We start from the raw sequence: 20,555 nt of genomic DNA on the forward strand, positions 1-20,555 counted from the left end.
TTACAAACTCTAAGGACTGATCGATGAGAGGATACAGAACAAAAAAGGTCTCATGACATATGTCTGGAAATACATAGTTTCCATGATAGAGACCATTTATTCAGTCATACAATGTTACAGAGACTGCAGTCTAATTCACGCTGTCCCATAAAGCCACAGTTACAGTATGTGTTGAAAATAGTTTCTATGTGTCTCAACGGACGTGCATATGTACTGTAGCATGTTCTGTCTCACACGTTCACATAGGCCAGGCTGCATCTGAACAGAGTCAAATACAGCATGAATATGCTACTCCAGTGTCACCATGTCTGGAATATGCTCTGCATAAATGATCCTTTCGAGATAGCCCCATAACCATAAATTGCACAGGTTGAGATCTGGTGAATGAGCAGGCCATCCAACTGGACCATTTGTCCGATCCATCAACCAGCGAAGAAACGATTGAGATGTGTCTGGATGTTAACAGCGAAGTGGGCTGGAGCACCATCATGTAGCAGCTACATAACCCTTTGAATCATTAATGGCATTTCTTTCAGCAGGGGAGGCAAAGTCATCTGCAAGAAGAGCTGATTGTTCTGATCTGCAAATGGAAAGAAGACTGGTCCCAAAATATGGTCGCCAATTATCTCGGCCCATACATTCTGGCTGCACCAATGCTAATGATTCACTGTCACTATACCATGGGGGTTATGCATACTATTGCACAGATGACTGTTATGAAAGTTGAAGATCCCACTCTGCGTAAAGGTGGCCTCATCTGTGAATATGATGGATGATATAAATCCCAGAATCTTTGTTGCCTGTTGGAGAAACCAGTGACAAAACTGTTCCTGATGTGGAAAGTCTGTCACTAGTAAGCCCTGTACACACTGTAAGTGATAAGGGTAGTAACAATTGTCATGGAGAATGTTCCACACATTTATCTGTCTTACCCTATACTGGTAGGCTAACTGCCTGGTACTGACATAATGGTAGCCTTCCACAGTCTTAATCATATTTTTTTCCAAGTCTGGTGTCAAAACATTTTGGCTATGCCCTTCAGGATTTCCTGCTTCCTGAAATGATCCTGTCTCAGGCAAATGGTGAACCACTGTTGCTAACATTGAATGTTGTGGTTGTTGTTGGCAGGTATAGGACTCCTGATAGAACCTTGCTGCCCACTGTCCATTGCCATTGACCTTTCCATAAGTAAACACCATGTCGGCCAGCTCTCAATTCAAATACGGAACCATTGCATTCAACGTTGTATCATATCCAATATGAGGTGAATCAGCAAGAGATGTGAATCAGACAAAACATTACCAATTACTATGGCAGAAGACAGTGCTAGGACATGACGATTGAGGAACAGTACCACCCTCTACGAGGAAACTGTGCATATGGTGACTGTGGCTGCATGGTACAGTGCATATTAGATGACCTGTAACAAAGTATGTGCATACTGTAACTGTGGTTGCGTGGTACAGCACGTATTAGACCACAGTCTCTGTAATGAAGTTTGATTGAATAAGCGGTCTCTAGTATGGAAATCATGCAGTTCTGGATGTAAGTTTATTAGACATTTTTTGTTCCATATCCTCTCATCAATAAATCCCTAGAGTTTGTACATGGTGGAAAAAATCACCCTGTATTGGCAATTATAAAAAATTCTTATACTTCTTGAATATCCAGATGGATAAGTCTGAACGTGTCCAGTGTAGTCTCAATACACATGTCTGATGGAGTTCATTGTTACACCTGAAATTGTAATCTGGAAAGGATAAAATCAATAGCCAGGTAACTTAATTGTTCAGTTTAATGATACAATTGAGACAAGACTTCTGTTAATTGGGAGACTAAGAAACGTGATAAATGTGACTACATATATTTCAGGAATGCTAAAGATTTTCAAGCTATGTTACTCTCAAAACTGAAAAGACATTAATTGTACTATCATATGAATAATTATGCTGTGTTGCTAGGACAATGTGTCCAAGGTACATTGACGATGCCCAAGAGGTTGATTTCATCCGTAAGACTGCCGTAATTGACAGAGAGCTCCATCGTTTGAATGTAGACATTGCGGGACTGCAGGAGACGCGGCATCCAGATGCGGGCTCTATCAGGGAGGATAATTACACATTCTTCTGGCAGGGGAAGTCTCAAGACGAGCCAAGACTTCATGGCGTAGGATTTGCTGTTAAAAACGCCCTCCTGGACTGTACTGTGCCACCATCCGGTGGAACAGAGCGAATTATTGATTTGAAAATATGCTCCTCAAGTGGCACTGTCAACATCCTAAATGTGTACGCTACTACCTTATCATCCAGCATGGAAGAGAAGGATCTGTTTTATGACTTACTCAGTGACAGAATAGCCAAGGTACCTAGCACCGAGACACTGTATATTCTAGGGGACTTTAATGCTAGAGTTGGATCAGATAACGACATATGGCCGAATTGCCTGGGACATCATGGGGTGGGAAAAATGAATGAAAATGCCCAGAGACTGCTTGAAGTTTGCTGCTTTTATGGACTCTGTATCACAAACACATATTTCCAGCTTAAGGATCAGCACAAGGTGTCTTGGAGACACCCGCGCTCTCATCACTGGCATCAACTTGACTTAGTCATAGCTAGGCGTACTGGTCTCAAAAATGTGCTACTGACACGAAGTTATCATAGTGCTGATTGCAACACAGACCACGCCCTAGTGGCGTGCACATTGAGGCTCACTCCTAAGAAATGTCACCACGCTAAACCGACAGGTCATCCCCGTATCAACACAGATCATGTTCATGACACACAAAGAAAGCAGGATTTTGCCAGTAATTTTGAAAGTGCTTTCCCAGGAAACGTGCAAGCAGAAAGGAATGTTGATAAGAAATGGGCAAAACTCTCGGGTGCAATCTACAACTCAGCAGTATTGGCCTATGGAATAAAAGGAAAAAGAAATAAGGACTGGTACGAGCAAAATTTGGAAGAAATGGAACCAGTCACTGAGGCTAAATGGAAAGCCCTGCTTGCTTACAAAAGAAACCCAAATGAAAGAACTCGAGATGACCTACGGAAAGCAAAGAACAGGGCACAGCAAACATCCAGGAGATGCGCAAATAACTACTGGCTGAATTTATGTGTAGGTATACAGAAAGTGGCCGACTCTGGGAATGCTAAGGCAATGTATGATGGTATTAAGAAAGCAATTGGACCAACTGTCAGAAAAACAGCACCTCTGAAGTCCAAGACGGGTGAAGTCATTACTGATGAAGGCAAACAAATGGAACGCTGGGTTGAACACTACCTCGAGTTGTATGCAGTCGAGAATGAAGTTAGCAAGGATGCATGTGACGCCATCAAACAAATGCCAGTTATGGAAGAACTAGATGCAATGCCTACTATGGAAGAACTTAGTAGAGAAATAGATTCTCTTGCTAACGGAAAGGCCCCAGGTGAAGATGGGATCTCTGCAGAGGTTATTAAGTACAACAAGTCTGTTATTCTCAAATATTTATATTCACTTATCACAACCAGCTGGGAAGAAGGTAATGTCCCGATGAGTATGCGGAATTCGAGGATAGTTACTCTATATAAACAGAAAGGGAACAGAAGTGACTGTAACAATTACCGAGGCATTTCATTACTAAGTGTAGCCGGGAAAGCTTATGCAAGAGTCATCCTAATGCGATTACAGATCTTAGCTTCCAGAATCTACCCAGAATCTCAGTGTGGCTTCAGGCCCGGCCGATCAACCGTAGATATGATCTTCTCCTTAAGACAGCTACAAGAGAAATGTCGTGAGCAGCAGAGGCCACTTTATATTGCTTTCATTGACCTTGTTAAAGCGTTTGATTTAGTGAGCAGAAATGGGCTTTTCAAACTGTTGCAGAAGATTGGATGCCCACCTAAACTACTGCAGATAATTGTCTCTTTCCATGAGAAAACACAAGCAACAATTTGCTTCAACGGTAAAACATCAGAAGCATTCCCTGTTAATAGCGGTGTGAAACAGGGGTGTGTGTTAGCTCCTACATTGTTTGGGATTTTCTTTTCCCTTCTGCTCAGATTTGTCTTTGAAGACTGTGAGGAGGGAGTGTATCTACATACGAGGTCTGATGGAAATCTTTTCAACATCGCTCGCCTCAAGGCCAAGACCAAAGTAAATACAGTCGTTATCCGTGAGTTGTTATATGCGGACGATGCAGCTCTAGTAGCGAACACAGAAGATGAGCTGCAGTATATAATCAACAAATTATCAAATGCCTGTGAAAAGTTTGGTCTACTCATCAGCCTTCAAAAGACTAAGATCATGGCGCAGAGCACTACCAACCTTCCATCCATTAGCATTGATGGCAATCCTCTCCAGATAGTTGATGACTTTACCTACTTGGGATCCACAATATGTAGCAACTTGTCCATGGACACTGAACTTACTAACAGAATCGCAAAGGCATCATCTGTCATGGCTAGACTGAAAAACAGAGTATGGAACAACGGACTGCTTACCACAAAAACTAAATTAAAAGTCTACAACGCTTGTGTTATAAGCACCCTTCTCTATAGCTGTGAGACATGGACAACTCTTTCTAGGCATGAATCTCGACTCAACAGCTTCCATCTCCGCTGTCTCCGGAAGATCCTTCAGATCTCTTGGAGAGATAGAGTACCCAACACCGAAGTCTTTCATCGTGCAAGCACAACCAGCATCTTTGCACTCCTGAGTCATCGATGTCTAAGATGGTTGGGACATGTCAGGCGCATGGAACCTGAGCGGATACCGAAACAGCTGCTGTACGGCGAACTTCAGGAAGGTGTGAGGCCAGTGGGACGACCGCATCTTCATTTCAAGGATGTCTGCAAGAGAGACCTGACCAAGACCAGAATCAATCCAAGCCGCTGGGAAAGCATTGCAGATGACCGTGTCAAGTGGCGAGTAACTGTGCGCAACGGCGTCAAGCTCTCAGAGGACGAACGCACACAGGAACAAATCAGGAAGAGGACAAAGCGAAGAGACAGAGCGGCTTCTGTTCGAAGTCCCTCAAATTTCACATGTCCAAAGTGCAGTAGGGACTGCCACTCTCGAGTGGGACTTTTTAGCCACAGCAGACGCTGCAGACTCTGAACCAAGCATGCTACACCATCATCCCTCAAGGTTGGACGGATGCCATTAGTTGCTAAGTGATATTATTATTACTGCTGTTGATAATACGAGGGTTGCCCAGAAAGTAATACACCACATTTTTTTATTCAACAATTCTTTATTGAATATAATGAGAATCACACACACACAAAAATGGGGTTTTATCTACACACCTTTTTTTCCCATGTAATCCCCATCCCATTCTATGGCCTTCCTGCAGTGCAAAACAAGGGCATGAATGCCCTGTTGGTACCACTCTTTGTCCTGGTGGCAGAGCCAGTGCTTCACTTGTGAACTTCCTTTGCTGACTGACAGATGCAGTGCTAACTGCTGAGTCATAATGCATCTGTTCTCGTGAATGGCAACATCAGCTCACTGCAACATGTCAGGTGTGACAGCCTTGGGTAGTATTCCTGACTGTTGCAAATCGTGGAGCTCCACTGAACCGCCTTCTGATGACCTCATCCTCCACGCCCAGAAACTATCTGCACTTCTGTCAACAGCAGATGCTCCATAGACTTTGCACAAGTGTTTGTGAATATTTCCCACATTTTCTTTCTCTGCAGTGAGAAATTCAGTGGCGGTACATTGCTTGTAATATGCATCACCTACAGATGCCATTTTGAAACTGTCCTGCAGCTACGCTATCTTCCGGAGATGACAGGAACTTAAAATTATACATACATAACATTTCACATTTGTAGCATTGTTTTCGTCTGAGAAAAAAAATGCAGTGCATTTCTTTCATGGCAGCCCTCGTATTAACTGAATTACTGTTCTTTTTAACTGCGCTAATAATTAACCACTTAGATGGCAACATGTCTGAATACCCCCAAATGTCATAATGAATACCAAGGAATGTCATGTGTAAAAGACTAGGGGCAGCAGAGTTAAGTTAGATAATTTGTTCTATGTTTCATGGATCATTTGCACAACAAATCATTGTGTCATGCCACGAGTCATTTTACATTCAAATCACAAATTAATTCATAAATGTGGCTACATATATATATGCCCATGACTTTTTTATTCTGTTCTCAATATTGGCTGAGATATTACATGTCATGCATGTTATTTGGTCAGTCTTTCCATTTTGATGATGCAGGTTGCATTCCTTAGCTGCTAGGTGACTCCAAATTCTAGAGTGTAACATGGTGGTGTGTAATGTAACTATGTTGGTGCATGAGAAACAGAGTGCTGTAATCTCTGAAAGCACAAATTTGAACAGTTCTCTGCACATGGAGCACCCTCTTCTTCATTGTGACAATGCCAGATCACATACAACCTCTGTTACATCTGCAACAATCCGATGCCTTGGGTTCACTGTCATTGATCATTCCCCATACAACTTGGCCCCTTCCAATTTTCATCTGTTCTAAAAACTTAAAGAATGACTTCGAGAACTTCACTTTCATAGTGATGACATGGTGCAAGCAGAGGTGAGGTAGTGGCTCCATTAACAGAGCCAGATATTCAGCAGAGTCAACAAACTGGTCTCTTCATCTGAAAAACGTGTTCATTACCAGGGTGACTATGTTAAGAAATAAATGTGTGGACATGAATAATAAATGGTGCAGAACATTAATAAAGTTTGCTTCACTTAAAAAGCTTTAAAAGTTTTCACATAAACAGTTCATAACTAAAATTATTTTTTAATTGGAATTTTAAGTGCCCATCCGATAAAGTGCTCCTGAATTAGTCTACTCTGATACTCATTTTATCAATGTGTGTTAACAGAGAGAGTAAAACATGAAGAATAAACAGCAATCCAGCAGCTACTCAGTAGCACTATGTGCTTGGCAACAGCCATCAGTGTGGCCAGAACAGTGCTGTCACTGCTAGAGTACTGGTTATTCTTAATTGTTTTACTGATGCTGTTAATGCATATCAATAAATTGAATATTGAATTCTGCTCTTATCAAATATGCATGTAGAATTTTCTCTAAAAAAATAATTTTCTTTGTAACAGGAAACAAACACACTTTTTGTCAACACTGGGCATCACTTGAAAGATGTGATAAATACTATTTGTTTGGGCTGACCCTATCTACACAATGCAATAACAAAATTGCAAATATCTGTTGAAATATCAGAGAAAATGCACCTGACGTCTATTGGGAGTGACTCCCTGTGTGTCTACATTGTCCACAATTTCTTGTGCTCAAGTCAACCATAATGTGGAGTAATTATTGTCATTTCTTCTTCTGGTATTGTAATTATGTACATCATTGTTCTTTTCAAATTGCAGTGAGTTAATTACAACAAACTTCATGAGGGAATAAGTATACTGTGAAGCAGTAGTCAAACCGTCAAAACGTCCAACTCTGTAAACATTAGGGCTCTAAGCAAAAAAGGTTGAAAATTTCAAGTTATAATTTAGTAAAGCATGAATGGAGCAGTGTCTCCTACACAGGACCACAATACATCCTTCAAGATTTCAAAGAATTTTCTTATTTTAACACTGACTGTAAAAGTACTCTCCACAAAACACATTTGACTGGTGACATACAGACCAAGTAAAGAATTTTTTTATTTTAACTGACTGTAAAAGTACTTCCCACAAAACACATGTGACTGGTGACATACAGACCAAGTAAAATCCATTTCAACAATGTTACCAACAAATTGGAAGATAAGGTCAATACATTTGCAACACATTTATGGGGACATACTGACAGGGGTCAATCCATGTAACATCCATTTCAGCAGTGCACCAATATTTTGAAAGATAATATCAGTGCATTTACAGCACATTAATTGAGGCAAGACATTAACATGACAAACAGATCTCACTTCAATGTCAAGAAAAGATGTAGTGGGACATCAATCTATGCTTGGCTGTACTAGTAACAGAATCAAGAAACATATTACCAATAAAGAGAAAGTATGAGGTAACATACAGAATATAATCTAGAACATCAAGTAATAATCACTATTACTAACCATTCAAACAAGAATTGGTAAGTGCAAAAGGCTGAAGTTTTGTAGAGAACTGTGGCAAAGGAATAAACAGAACAAAATGGTCAACACCAACTATGAACAGTATTGTCAGTAACTAGATAAATAAACTATCCAGCAGGATGAGCTCCAAGACCAAATAGAAATTTAATGCTCCTGCACACAAGGAGAAATTTACAATGTAAATAATCCATAAGCTTAGAGTGTTGAAGAAAGAACAAACAAACAGTAAAATCAAAATTACCTATCATTTGCATGGAAGAAGTTACAGCATTATGATGGAAAGTGCCTCTCTCAGATTGTACGCAAAATTGTGGTTGTAAATGTTTTAGTGTAACCAACATGTAGCATTTCAAAAATTTCAATTCTTCATTGAACAACCACTCTTGACACCAGCTTATCTAACATAGGGAATACCATATCTGGTGCCAAAAGAATGGAACCTCATTCACCCATTGCATACTTAGATACAATTTTAAGTTTTCATGCTGTGTAAAAACAAGAAAATGTAAAGACACTTGATGCAAAATAACTCATTGGCAGAAGAATAGGAAGACTGAGTGAAGAAAGAACACCGTATCATATTTTTTGTTGAATCAGAGCACGCTACACATACTAGGCAAACATGTGTACACTCTTCATTAACTATCAAAAGAAGCATTCAGCTTGGTCACACACATGAGATTTAGTGATGTGTAGTAATGGAAAGTTCTGCCAGAATGTGATTAATTTATGACCAAAGTTACAACTTACTGAATAGCAGAGGCATTGAGTTGTTGACAGGAACATTAAAAACTGGAAACTTGCTGGTTTTGGATGAATCCTTTTTCAAGCTAGAGTGCACATAAATACACATGCATACACACATATGTATGTGTATGTATATGTGCTATAGCTTGAAAAAGTATTCATCTGCTAGCTAGCAAGTTCTCTGTCTGGCTTTCTGTGCCTGTTGATGACTTAATGGTTCTACTGTTTGGTGAATTGTTACCCGTAATCCAAAATCATTTATTGATGTGCCATAGATTTGTGAGATAAAGAGTGAAATAATGAATATAATCTCATATATGATGAAACTCTGGTAATATGTAGGTAAGGTGCTACTTTATATATTTTGCACCTTTAACAGAACAGAACTACATCTGAAATGAATTACTAAAATTAAAAAAAAAAGATGCATGAAATACTTGAATAGTATAATCACAAATAACCTAAAGTATTTGTTGAAATATTGACCATTCTACACATAAATGATGGCAGGAGGACCACAGAAGATATTGAGCAACACTGTGGAAAGCAAATTTGAAAGTTTAATTAGAAGTAGTAACTGCAGACATAAAATACATGCTACTTAATCCAACAAAATCATTTGGAAAGAGTATTAAGGTCCAAGACAAATTATTGATACCAGAAAGATAAACTTAATTATAAACAGTACTGCTTGGGGCATATGGAAAGTACCTCATCCAAGATCATATCAAAATGTGAACACTGAACAACTGGTTTATGCACATAAGTCCTCACACAGAAACTGAGGAATTTGTGATAGTGATAAAAAGTCAGGTGTTTGTAATGAGTAACATTGGAAGAACAACATCAAGGAACCATCAGTGAATGATTGCTGCAGGAAATTGTAGGATAGGAAGGGTTCTGAAAGTATCTGTAATAAACTTCCATTGCATGAAATATTCATCAGTTGTGGATAATTTGTTTATGCCAGGTGAAATTAAAAGTTTACATTTACAGTAAATTGTTAATTGTATCAATCAACTATATGTTAATTAATATTTTTCTGTTATTGCAGCTCCATTGTTCATATTTCAGTGGCTTTTTGATGAAGCTCAAATGACAGCTGATAATGTAGGCATACCTGTGACAAAGCAGCAATGGGACTACATTTACAAAATGGGAGACAGCCTTCGCAACACATTCCAGAATGTATCGTAAGGCAGTCATCAGTACTTCATGATTTCTATACAAGATGTTTTATTGTTATAGGTACAAATATATGGGTGAGTAGAGAACAATGAAAAAAACAAATATTGCAGAAACCAATGGTATCCCCAGTATCACATACTAAGGCTGGGTACACAATCACCTTATAAAACAGTCTCAAAGGATACAGATTGCAGATACATACTTGAGGATAAAAACATTACAAGTGTTCTGCATGGTCACCATTCTCCTTATAAACATCCATATGCATTCAAAAATCCCAGGTGTGTTCTGAATACACTGACAACCATCTGTGATGCATTCCTTGAGTTCACTGACACTGTCAATCCAATGGATTCACGTCTGCAAACCAGGGAAGTCAAGCCATGACCAATGTACGTTCTGTCAAAACTCTATTTACCAGTCTGAGATATGCATTATGATGATAAAAATGAAATGATGATAGTTTATCACTTTGTATCTATCTTTCACTTGCGATGTTTCAAAATAAACATAGCCTCAGACATTAATGGTGTTGTAACATTGGCGCCATTGCTCTTGCATATAAGTCATATCAGGGAAACTATTGGTTTCTGGACCTATGTACATTAACATTATTTGTTTGCTCCATTTCCCTCTACTTACTCATTTTGTTTGTAACTAAAATAGTCAGTCACTCAGTATAATGGCTGAATAAACTAAATCTTTGATATGAATGTACTCGAGAAGTTTCTGTGTTTTTCTTGACCATAGTTTATTCATTTCTTCGAATATCAGCTATATATATTTTTTGTTTTGTTCATATATTTATCTGTATCAGTGATTTAACAGCAAACATCTTGAATGCATCTCATAACATAAGTATTTATGGGTAATTCTGGTAAATAGGACAGTCACATGAAATAAGTACTAGCAAAAACTAATGGAATACTTACATTCGTTGCAAGGATTCTGGGAAAGTGTGGTGCCCCTGTAAACAAAATTTTACACATTATCTATGTCTATGATGGGTATTCAGTAACTAATTAAACACCTTTTAACAGGTCCATTTTATTCAGGATTCCAAGACACTATATTATTCCCCACTCTTTAGACTACAAACTCTGTTTTTGAACATAATCTCCATTCAGTGTGGTGGCCTTATGCCACCTTTCTGGGAGTGCCTGTATGCCTGCGCAGTACCACTCTACTGGCTGATGTCAGAGCGAACATCATGCTGCACCATTTGGCCAAACAGATGGAAGTCAGAAGGTGAGAGATCTGAGCTGTAGGGTTGATGAGGAGAAACAGCCCAGTGAAGTTTTGTGAGCTCCTTTCAGGTGCATAGAATTGTGTGAGGTCTTGCATTGTCATGGAAAAGAAGAAGTTCATTTACATTTTTGTGGTGACAAACACACTGAAGTCATTTCTCTAATTTCTGGTGAGTAGTACAATACACATCAGAGTTGATCTTTGCACCACGAGGGAAAACATAAAAAACAATAACCCATTCAGAGTGCCAGAAAACTGTTGCCATAACTTTAGCAGCTGAGGGTGCAGTTTTGATCCTTTTCTTTGAAGGAGAGGTAGTGTGGCACCACTCCATGGATTGCCATTTTCAGCACTACCAATAGATATTTCCAGTTGTGCAGTGAGGTTTTTGACTGTGATCCATTGATCACCTCAAATGAGTGTTGACACGTTCCAATATTGCAGGAGTCACAGTTGTGTGTGGACGGCTGGCATGTGGGAAATTGGATAGGTTTGCGCGACCCTGCAGTAATGATGACCAATGGCTCACCCAATGACTCACAAATGTTTGTGTTCACTGCCAGATCTCCATAGACATTCTACAAGTGCCTATGCATATCTGAAATGACCTGGTTTTCTGATAAAAGAAACTCAGTGACAGCTCTCTGCTTGGAACATACCACTGCTAGAGATGCTGTTATGAAGCCACATATAGCACCACCGCCTGTCTGAACATTACGAAACATGATTTCCCACAACAAGTTTTGCATTTTTTTCAACCAAAATTGTCCGAGAAAAAAAAAATGTGTTGCTTTACTTATTGAACGTATATGACTACTCTGCTATTCATGCTAAAGTGCATTACAGAAGATTCATAGGACATTTGTAGACTGTTCCACACTCAATATATAGGAAAAAATAAGCACCTAAATCTTTAAATTTTGAACTCTGGTTTCTCTTGTTTTATCATGATGACCATTTCTCCTGAAGTATGTGGGAGCCCACAAAATATTTTAGCATTTGAAGAAGAAAATTAGTGATTGAAATTTCATGAAAAGTTCTTTCTACAATGAAAAACACCTTTTTTAAAAATTACTGTTCCCCAAATCATGTCTCATACCTTTGGTAGGTCATACTCTCTCCCCTATTTCATGATAATACATAATTAGATGCCATTCTTTGAACTTTTTTGATGTCCTCTATGAATCTTATTTTGCAAGGATCCCATATTGCACAACAATACTCTAAAATAGGATGGGCAACTATAGTGTAGTCAATGTGCTTAATAAATTTGTTGCATGTTTTAAGTTTTCTGCAGATAAAGCACAGTTTTTGGGTCCATCTTCCCCACATTTTCTTTATGATGCTTCTGATTAAAGTTGTTTGTACTTCTAATTCCTAGATATTTAGTTAAATCAACAAACTTCAAATTTGTGTGATTTGTTGTGCTCATGTTTTGATCTTGTGGTGACTTAACTATATGGTAAACAACAGCATCATCTGCAGACAATCTACATACAACTAGGATCATAACAGGTTATTATGGCCGATATAAAAGTGTAACAGGAGTGCTCAAGGAAATTAAATGGGAACCCTTGGAAAAAAGATGATGTAGTTCTTGCAAAATCCTGTTGGGTAAATTTAGAAAACGATCATTGTGCAGTGAATATGCTGCCACCAAAATATATCTTGTAAATGGACCATGATAAAAAGATAAGAAAGATTAGGGTGCATACAGGGACATTTAGGCAATCATTTTTCTCTTTCTCAATAAGTGATTGGAATAGGGAAGAAAACTGATAATATTGGTATGATGTGCCCTGTGCCAAGCACTGTACAGTGGCTTGCATGGTATTCACATAGATTTAGGTACATGTACTTCAAGAAGAGAGAAATTAGACTGCCAAGTTTCCTAGGGAACTATGTGAAGTGGTTAAGACACTGAACTCACATTCAGGGAAAGACAGCTAAAGTCTTTGTAAAACCATTCAAATTTACATTTTTCTTAGTTTCTCATAACTGCATAAGGAAAATGTTGCAATGGTTCATTTGGGAAGGATAGGTATGATTTACTTTCCTATCATTCCCCAATTCAAATTTGTGCTCCATCCCTCTTGACCTTGTCATCAATGGGCCATCAGACCATAACCTTCCTTCCTTTTTTGCCTTATATAACATGTGAAACATTACCTCATGATATCTACAATATCTAGAAATGAACTGATGAAAAAGAAATATGCGTTTCATGAAAATTGTTCTGCTCATTGCTTTGGGTTTTCACAGCTGGAAAGAAGAATTGTTAAGTTATACTAAACCTTACTTTGACACCACTGGTAGTGCAGGCAATGTCTAGGCAATACTCTGTCTCTCACTACACATTTACAATACTGGTCAGTGGGACCCATTCTATTGTCGTCTTAATCCAGCCACAAAAATCTGTAACATTTGCCTTGGAAGTATCATGTTCTTGGTCTTTCACATATCGCATAGACAGAAGTCTAGCAGAGTCAGGAAATACATGCATGTGTTACAAATTGCAACTTTTGCATGCTCTTGAGCTAGATTTTTTGCTTATCAGAAACAGTCTGCTGAGCTGATTCTGGAACTTGTTGAAGATAGTAATTATCTGCTGATGACAGCATTTTTGAATGAGGCTGCATTTCATTTGGAAACATGTGAACAGAGACGACTGCAGGGTATGGAGGACAGAAAACCCACATGCCGTGGTTAGAAACAACATTATGTCCTGAAAGTGAATGCGTGGTATTGTCTGCTGAAGATGGACATTTTTGCACCATTCTTTTTCCATGAACCAGTTGTTATTGAGATCACGCAACTAGATATGTTGAAAAGTCAAGCCATTCAAAAACTGCCACTGGACACCATATCTTAACAGGATAGCACCTAGCCCAACTATGTCAACATCGTCTGCTCCTTTGTTGAAAGGACATTTCTATATCACTGGAATAGGAGAAGTAGACCAATTCTATGACCACCTCATTTACCAACCCTGAATCTGTAGGACTTACTTGTGTAGAGGTACATGAAAGGAAAGTGTATGCCACTTGTGTGGATGATGTAATTCTGCTTGCCCCGATTAAGGTTGTAATAGAATTGGTCACACCATCAGTTCTTGCAAATGTGTGGCAGAAAATAAAGCATTGTGTAGGCAAAGCTTGCACTACCAATGGCACTCACACTGAGGTCTCGTAAAACTCTTTGAAATCTTCTTGTCTGTTGTGCAGACCCTCCTACAGTAAATATAATAATTTCCAAGATATGCAGCTTTCTTGTTCATCAATTCATACCAGGACATCCTTGCATGTTATTCAAACACTTATTGTTTGTGAACATATTATTCTGATTCTAAGATACATTGTGGATTTCACCAAGAATGTACTAGCAGGGCAGCATCAGCTCAGTATGACACAGAAAACATGTTTACTTTATATGACTTACACTGTCTGACAAAAGACCAAGCATACAGAAAGAGAGGAGGAAACAAAATGAAACTTCAATAGTTGAGAGGGTATGTGATGTTACCTCAGTGATTACAAAATTGAGTCAAAGTTACAAAGAACCTTGCAGTATGAGCGTACTTATGGGTATGATGTTGCACTCCTTCTGACCTGGATGCATACATTGATTTGGTTGGACAGGATGTCATAAAGCCATCACAACCTCTCCTGAGGCAATCTGGCCCATAACTATTGTAATTGGTCTTTGATATTGTGGATACAGGTACTAGGATGGTGTTGATGTCCAAGCTGTGTGCAAACAAGTTATATTGGGGATACATCTGGGGATATTGCTGGCCACAAGAGTACCTCAACTTCACACAGTAAGTTCATAGAGACAAGTTTCATGTGTGAACAAGATTTGTCCTGTTGAAAAATAATTCCAAGATACCATCACATGAGGGGTACCATGTGAGGACACTGTATGCCCATGATGTACTATTGTGCCATCAGAGTTTGCTCAGTAAAAAAAATGTAAATGTCATGTGACTAGGGCCTCCCGTCGTGTAGACCATTCGCCGGGTGCAAGTCTTTCGATTTGATGCCACTTCAGCAACTTGCACATTGATGGGTATGAAATGATGATGAGTAGGACAATACAACACCCAGTCCCTGAGCAGAGAAAATCTCTGGCCCAGCCAGGAATCAAACCCGGGCTCTTAGGATTGACATTCTGTCGCTTTGACCACTCAGCTACCGGGGGCGGACAGTTTGCTCAGTCACTACCAGCCATGACTTGAGGTCATATCCAATGGTTCTCCACATCATGATGCCAGGATTAACACACTGTGTTTCTCCAAAACATGGGAAGAATGTGACCTCTCCACAGGTTGCTGCCATATTTGCCATTGATGGTCATCCAAGATAGTTCAGAACCATAATTCATCATTGCACACAATGCAATGCCATTTGTCAGTAGTCCATACTTTACAGTCATGTCAGCAACCCAAACACAGCAGTATGTGTTGTGTTAATAGCAGCCTATGCATGGTACAATAAATCCCTAGTTCAGTTACTACTAGTCTCTGACTGTTGGTGTAGGATGACATAGAATGTTTCAGGAAGTCCATTACTTGTTCTTGGTTGGCAGGCACAGATGCGAAGGTGTTTTGATGTTCTTGGTACACAATAAGGTGATCCTACCTTGTGATGTCAGACATGGTCAACCAGACTGCTGATGATGAGTATGCCTGCTCTTACATTCCTATGCAGTACAGCATCATACCACTTTTACATCTGAGTGCCCCACAAATCTGGATATTGTATGATTTGACCAGCCAGCCAAGTGGAGATGCACAATGAGCCCACTTTCAAATTCTGTTAGGTGCTAATAACAAATGGCTCTGAGCACTATAGGACTTAACTTCTGAGGTCATCAGTCCCCTAGAACTAAGAACTACTTAAACCTAACTAACCTAAGGACATCACACACATCCATGCCCGAGGGAGGATTCGAACCTGCAACCGTAGCGGTCGCGCGGTTCCAGACTGTAGCGCCGAGAACCGCTCGGCCACCTCGGCCGGCTGCTAATAACACTGTGTCATATGAGTATGCAGGATCTCCATGTCCTTCACAGTGATCACTCAACATCTGATACCATATACACACCTTATATACCCCACAAGGCCTGGTAACAATAGTATACATGAATTGTACTCTGGCTGTCATTCTATGTGACACAGAGAATTGCAAATCTAATCAGTTATACACGTGCAGATGGTTGATATGTGTACAAAAATGCATTGACATCTGACCCTGTCTCCCGAGAGTGCTTCAGGTTCCCCCCTCTGTCTGCTACTGAGTAGCCTCAATGGATAAATTTGATAATCCTAGCTGCACAACTTACAGAAGCTCACAAAGATGAAGTCTGAGTAATGCATCATTTTATAAAAGGAATTATGATCCAAAGGGATTAAAATGGTCATCCACATTCCTAGCCAGCTCATTTTATAAGTTCAAATGGTTCAGATGGCTCTAAGCACTATGGGGCGTAACATCTGAGGTCATCAGTCCCCTAGACTTAGAACTACTTAAACTTAACTAACCTAAGGACACCACACACATCCATGCCCAAGGCAGGAATCGAACCTGCAACCATAGCAGCAGCACGGTTCAAGACTGAGGCACATAGAACCTCTCAGCCACAGTGGCTACCTTTTTGTAAGTTCACCAACCCGATTTTTGTTGGACCTATTCTCTGTCAGCTCTTTTGTAGCATGTTAGTCGTAAGCTCAAATTCTTATAGAGTTCTAGTTGGTGCTTTCTCAATAATGAACGCAACACCACAATTCTTATTTCACTTTCCCTTATATGTATTATCCACAAAGTTCTACTGTTGGGGCAATGATCAGTTTTTCAACTTCATAAGATTAACAGCATATAAATCAGGTCACTACTCATTAAAATCAAAGAGGCCACTGGCAGAGTTCATTGAATAAATTGTACAGCCATTGAAACACAAGTTAATAAAACATTGTGCAAGAATCAGTGGTAGCTCAAACAAGGCCACTAAACAAAGTAATTAAGTGTGGCACAGAATGCAAATCATATTTACTCATAACACCACAGTTCACATACAATACTGTCTTGCAATAATTCAACAGATAGAAGTACACTGGATTAGTTCACTTAGTTCAGTCATTAATGAAAGTCACCTCTCTCAGCAAGGACAGTCTTGGTCCAAGCCTCCTACCAAGCACAACACAATTCATTCAATATTCATTAACTTTACTCATAGAAATTACTTGAAAGTTTCTAGGCATTGACAGTACTGAGTTTTTTCGGATGCTGATACTTAATTTACACAAAGGAACTGTGCATAGCTATTGCATCAGCAAACACTGAGAAAACTTAACACAGGTGCTACCTGTTCATTAGCTCGAGCAGGATTGGGTGCAGACTACAAATTTTGAGTGGTAGCTGACTATTTATAGACTGCTGCATGAACAAATTATTATTCTGGAAACTACACGATAAAATGGTTGCATTAGATTTTGCTATTTAGGATCGACTTTAAGTACTGATAATTTTTTGTGAAAAATGTGGTGGTTTAGGAATTTAGAAACGTTTTTGGAAATATTTTATACATCCATATTAGGAACACTGGACTTATGAGCACAAATTCTATATTGAAAATTATGGTAGATTATGCAAAAATCTTAACATATCAGTTAGTGAAGTATGTCATCTTGTGCATAAAATTCAGTATTACGAAAATATAATGGCAAAATTGGAATTTAACAAGTGTAGAGCCCAAATCGACATGGACAATGTAGCTGCTTCTGAAACTCAATATTAATTATTTTGTGAATTAGTTTCACAGAATTTGAAATACTTTATTTGATAGTTGAACTGGCAATCTTTATAATTAGTGATGTCACCATGCCCAGAAATGCAAAGCTCACAAGCTTCTTCTCATTACATAATGGGGTGGGATTTTCAATTAGTTATAACTTAACTGACTTCCCAGTGAAACTAAGTAGAGCATTAGAATCAGCACATCAAAAATATTACCTTGAATAATTAATCTAATTGGGAAAAAGTTTAGTTGACATTTTGGAGTATTCAAACACCTCTCAAGTATATACTACCTAGAGAATTTACAAAATTTGAGAAATCAGCAAAGGGAGAAAGGGAATGAAATCAGTTATTAACAGGAATTCATAACAGATGGAATATTTCCAACTTGCTATGTCACAAATAATGGCCAGCCACATGGAAGTACTTTCACAACACTCCAGCATCCAGTTGTCTGGAATCAGAAGTATGTATCATTGGCCAGGTCTTCATCTGTCATGCTGTATATAAGTCACCAAAGGGATAGCCAATAATGGAAGCATATGCCTCAATTATACCAGGGCATCTGGTACCTCTTGCTTTTGCAGTTGCTCCATTTCACCAGGATGCATTTGACCTCTTGCAGAAGACATAATTTTAAAGGTGGAGTAATTTGTGGAACGAATGATCTTTCATTGTGTAAAAGTGTCAGATTCACGGCTGGTGTTAGAAGTGATTTCAAAATGCAACATTGTGTAGAGAATGACATCTGTCTGTCACCTGCTGGTGAATGGCCTCATGGAAATTATTACTAATAAGGCAGGAGATATGCCTTCAGGGTATATAGAGATTACACAGAGACTAGGAAATGATACCGCCTGTCATGACATTGCATACAGCATAGAAAATGAAATATGTAACAGGTCTCACATTTTTCCTCATTCACACTCAAGAGGATGTAATAACAATGGCTACTTAGTTTCCATTTCAGCCTGACAATGCTCAGTTTGATTAAGTCAAATTGCTCACTACAAAAACTGAAGAAGGAAAGACAGCTGGTATGTATATGAGCCATGGACACCCAAAATTAGGACCGTGAATGTTATAAAACCAAACACTTGCCAGTGAGCTACAAAAAAATGGTTCAAATGGCTCTGAGCACTATGGGACTCAACTGCTGTGGTTATCAGTCCCCTAGAACTTAGAACTACTTAAACCTAACTAACCTAAGGACATCACACACATCCATGCCCGAGGCAGGATTCGAACCTGCGACCGTAGCAGTCCCAGTGAGCTACAATCCAGGCAACCAAGTATATATTTTTTCAACTGTGAAAGTTGAGTTATAAGAAAAAAGTTGAGCACTGCTTTGTTCCATACTGAAAGCTGTGTTGATGATCAGGCATCACATCTTATGTCAAGGATGATTATACCTCACTGAGGGGACAACAGTGCAGAGACTTCATCGAAGTCCTTTGCATGAAGCCCTGTCATAGTTCTGAGGCACAAATATATGATAGAGTCTTCCAGTATAGAAACATAAAGACCTGCCCAATGACTGCTGTACCAAGATGGAAGTAACTCCACTTGAACATACAATTGCCATAAGGATGTGAGGATTCACGATTGCCACAATAAAAAGAGCTAATGACTATGTTCAAATCCAAGAATCTGTAAGCTGCATGAAATGGTGAGTCACTGTTTTGCGAGGATGGGATCAATGCCACTTGTTGTGCATTTTATGCAATGGTGTGGTCACTGGCTGGTGATGTATGGGTCACAGGTTCAGTTACTACCTTCTTCAGTTATTTATCATTTAATATTTGTGTATTATGGATGTTTCATAGACTTACATATTTGTGGAATATTGTAATTTGTTAGAACATACTGTTTGTATATACGTAGGAGCACTCTCTGCTGAGGCAGGCAGTTCAGTTCTGTGTATGCTTCCTTATGTGCTCAATAAAAATGCTTTCAATCTGAACTGTTAGTTCTTGCTAAGGACCATGTTCTTGTAACTGATACTTGATTCGGTCGCAGGTTCGAATCCTGCCTCGGGCATGGATGTTTGTGATGTCATTAGGTTAGTTAGGTGTAACTAGTTCTAAGTTCTAGGGGACTAATGACCTCAGCAGTTGAGTCCCATAGTGCTCAGAACCATTCTTTTTGATACTTGATTCTGGATCTACATGAAAATATTTATGTCACTGTAAGATGACTCAGAAGTTCACTTATATTGATACCATCTTTTTTGTCCCAGTTTGCAAAAATTATGTCAGTTAGGGTGCTTTGATTTGGGGATAATCTGTGAGAAATTTGGCTATGGGAACTAGGTTGTAGCTGTACATTATTTTTTTTATGTCTACATTCCTGCTTCTGTGTAATAGAAAATTTACATATATGCCTCCATTGGCTATAACAGAGTTTAGATTAGATTAGATTAATACTTGTTCCATAGATCATGAATGCAACACTTCGTAATGATGTCGAACATGTCAGGTTAATAAAATATGTCTGTACAA

General features: G+C 39.0%; 1 protein-coding gene across 1 annotated transcript in view; it reads left to right on the forward strand.

Annotated features, from left to right (window-relative positions):
- LOC126249405 (palmitoleoyl-protein carboxylesterase NOTUM) overlaps window positions 1-20,555 on the forward strand; it is a 240,559-nt gene that overhangs the window by 162,456 nt on the left and 57,548 nt on the right. The window contains exon 9 of the mRNA XM_049951059.1: window positions 9,878-10,016. Within this exon, the coding sequence (XP_049807016.1) occupies window positions 9,878-10,016 (139 nt within the window). The remainder of the gene's footprint in view (window positions 1-9,877; window positions 10,017-20,555) is intronic.

Source organism: Schistocerca nitens, chromosome 3 (assembly GCF_023898315.1).
Source record: "Schistocerca nitens isolate TAMUIC-IGC-003100 chromosome 3, iqSchNite1.1, whole genome shotgun sequence".
NCBI lineage: Eukaryota > Metazoa > Arthropoda > Insecta > Orthoptera > Acrididae > Schistocerca > Schistocerca nitens.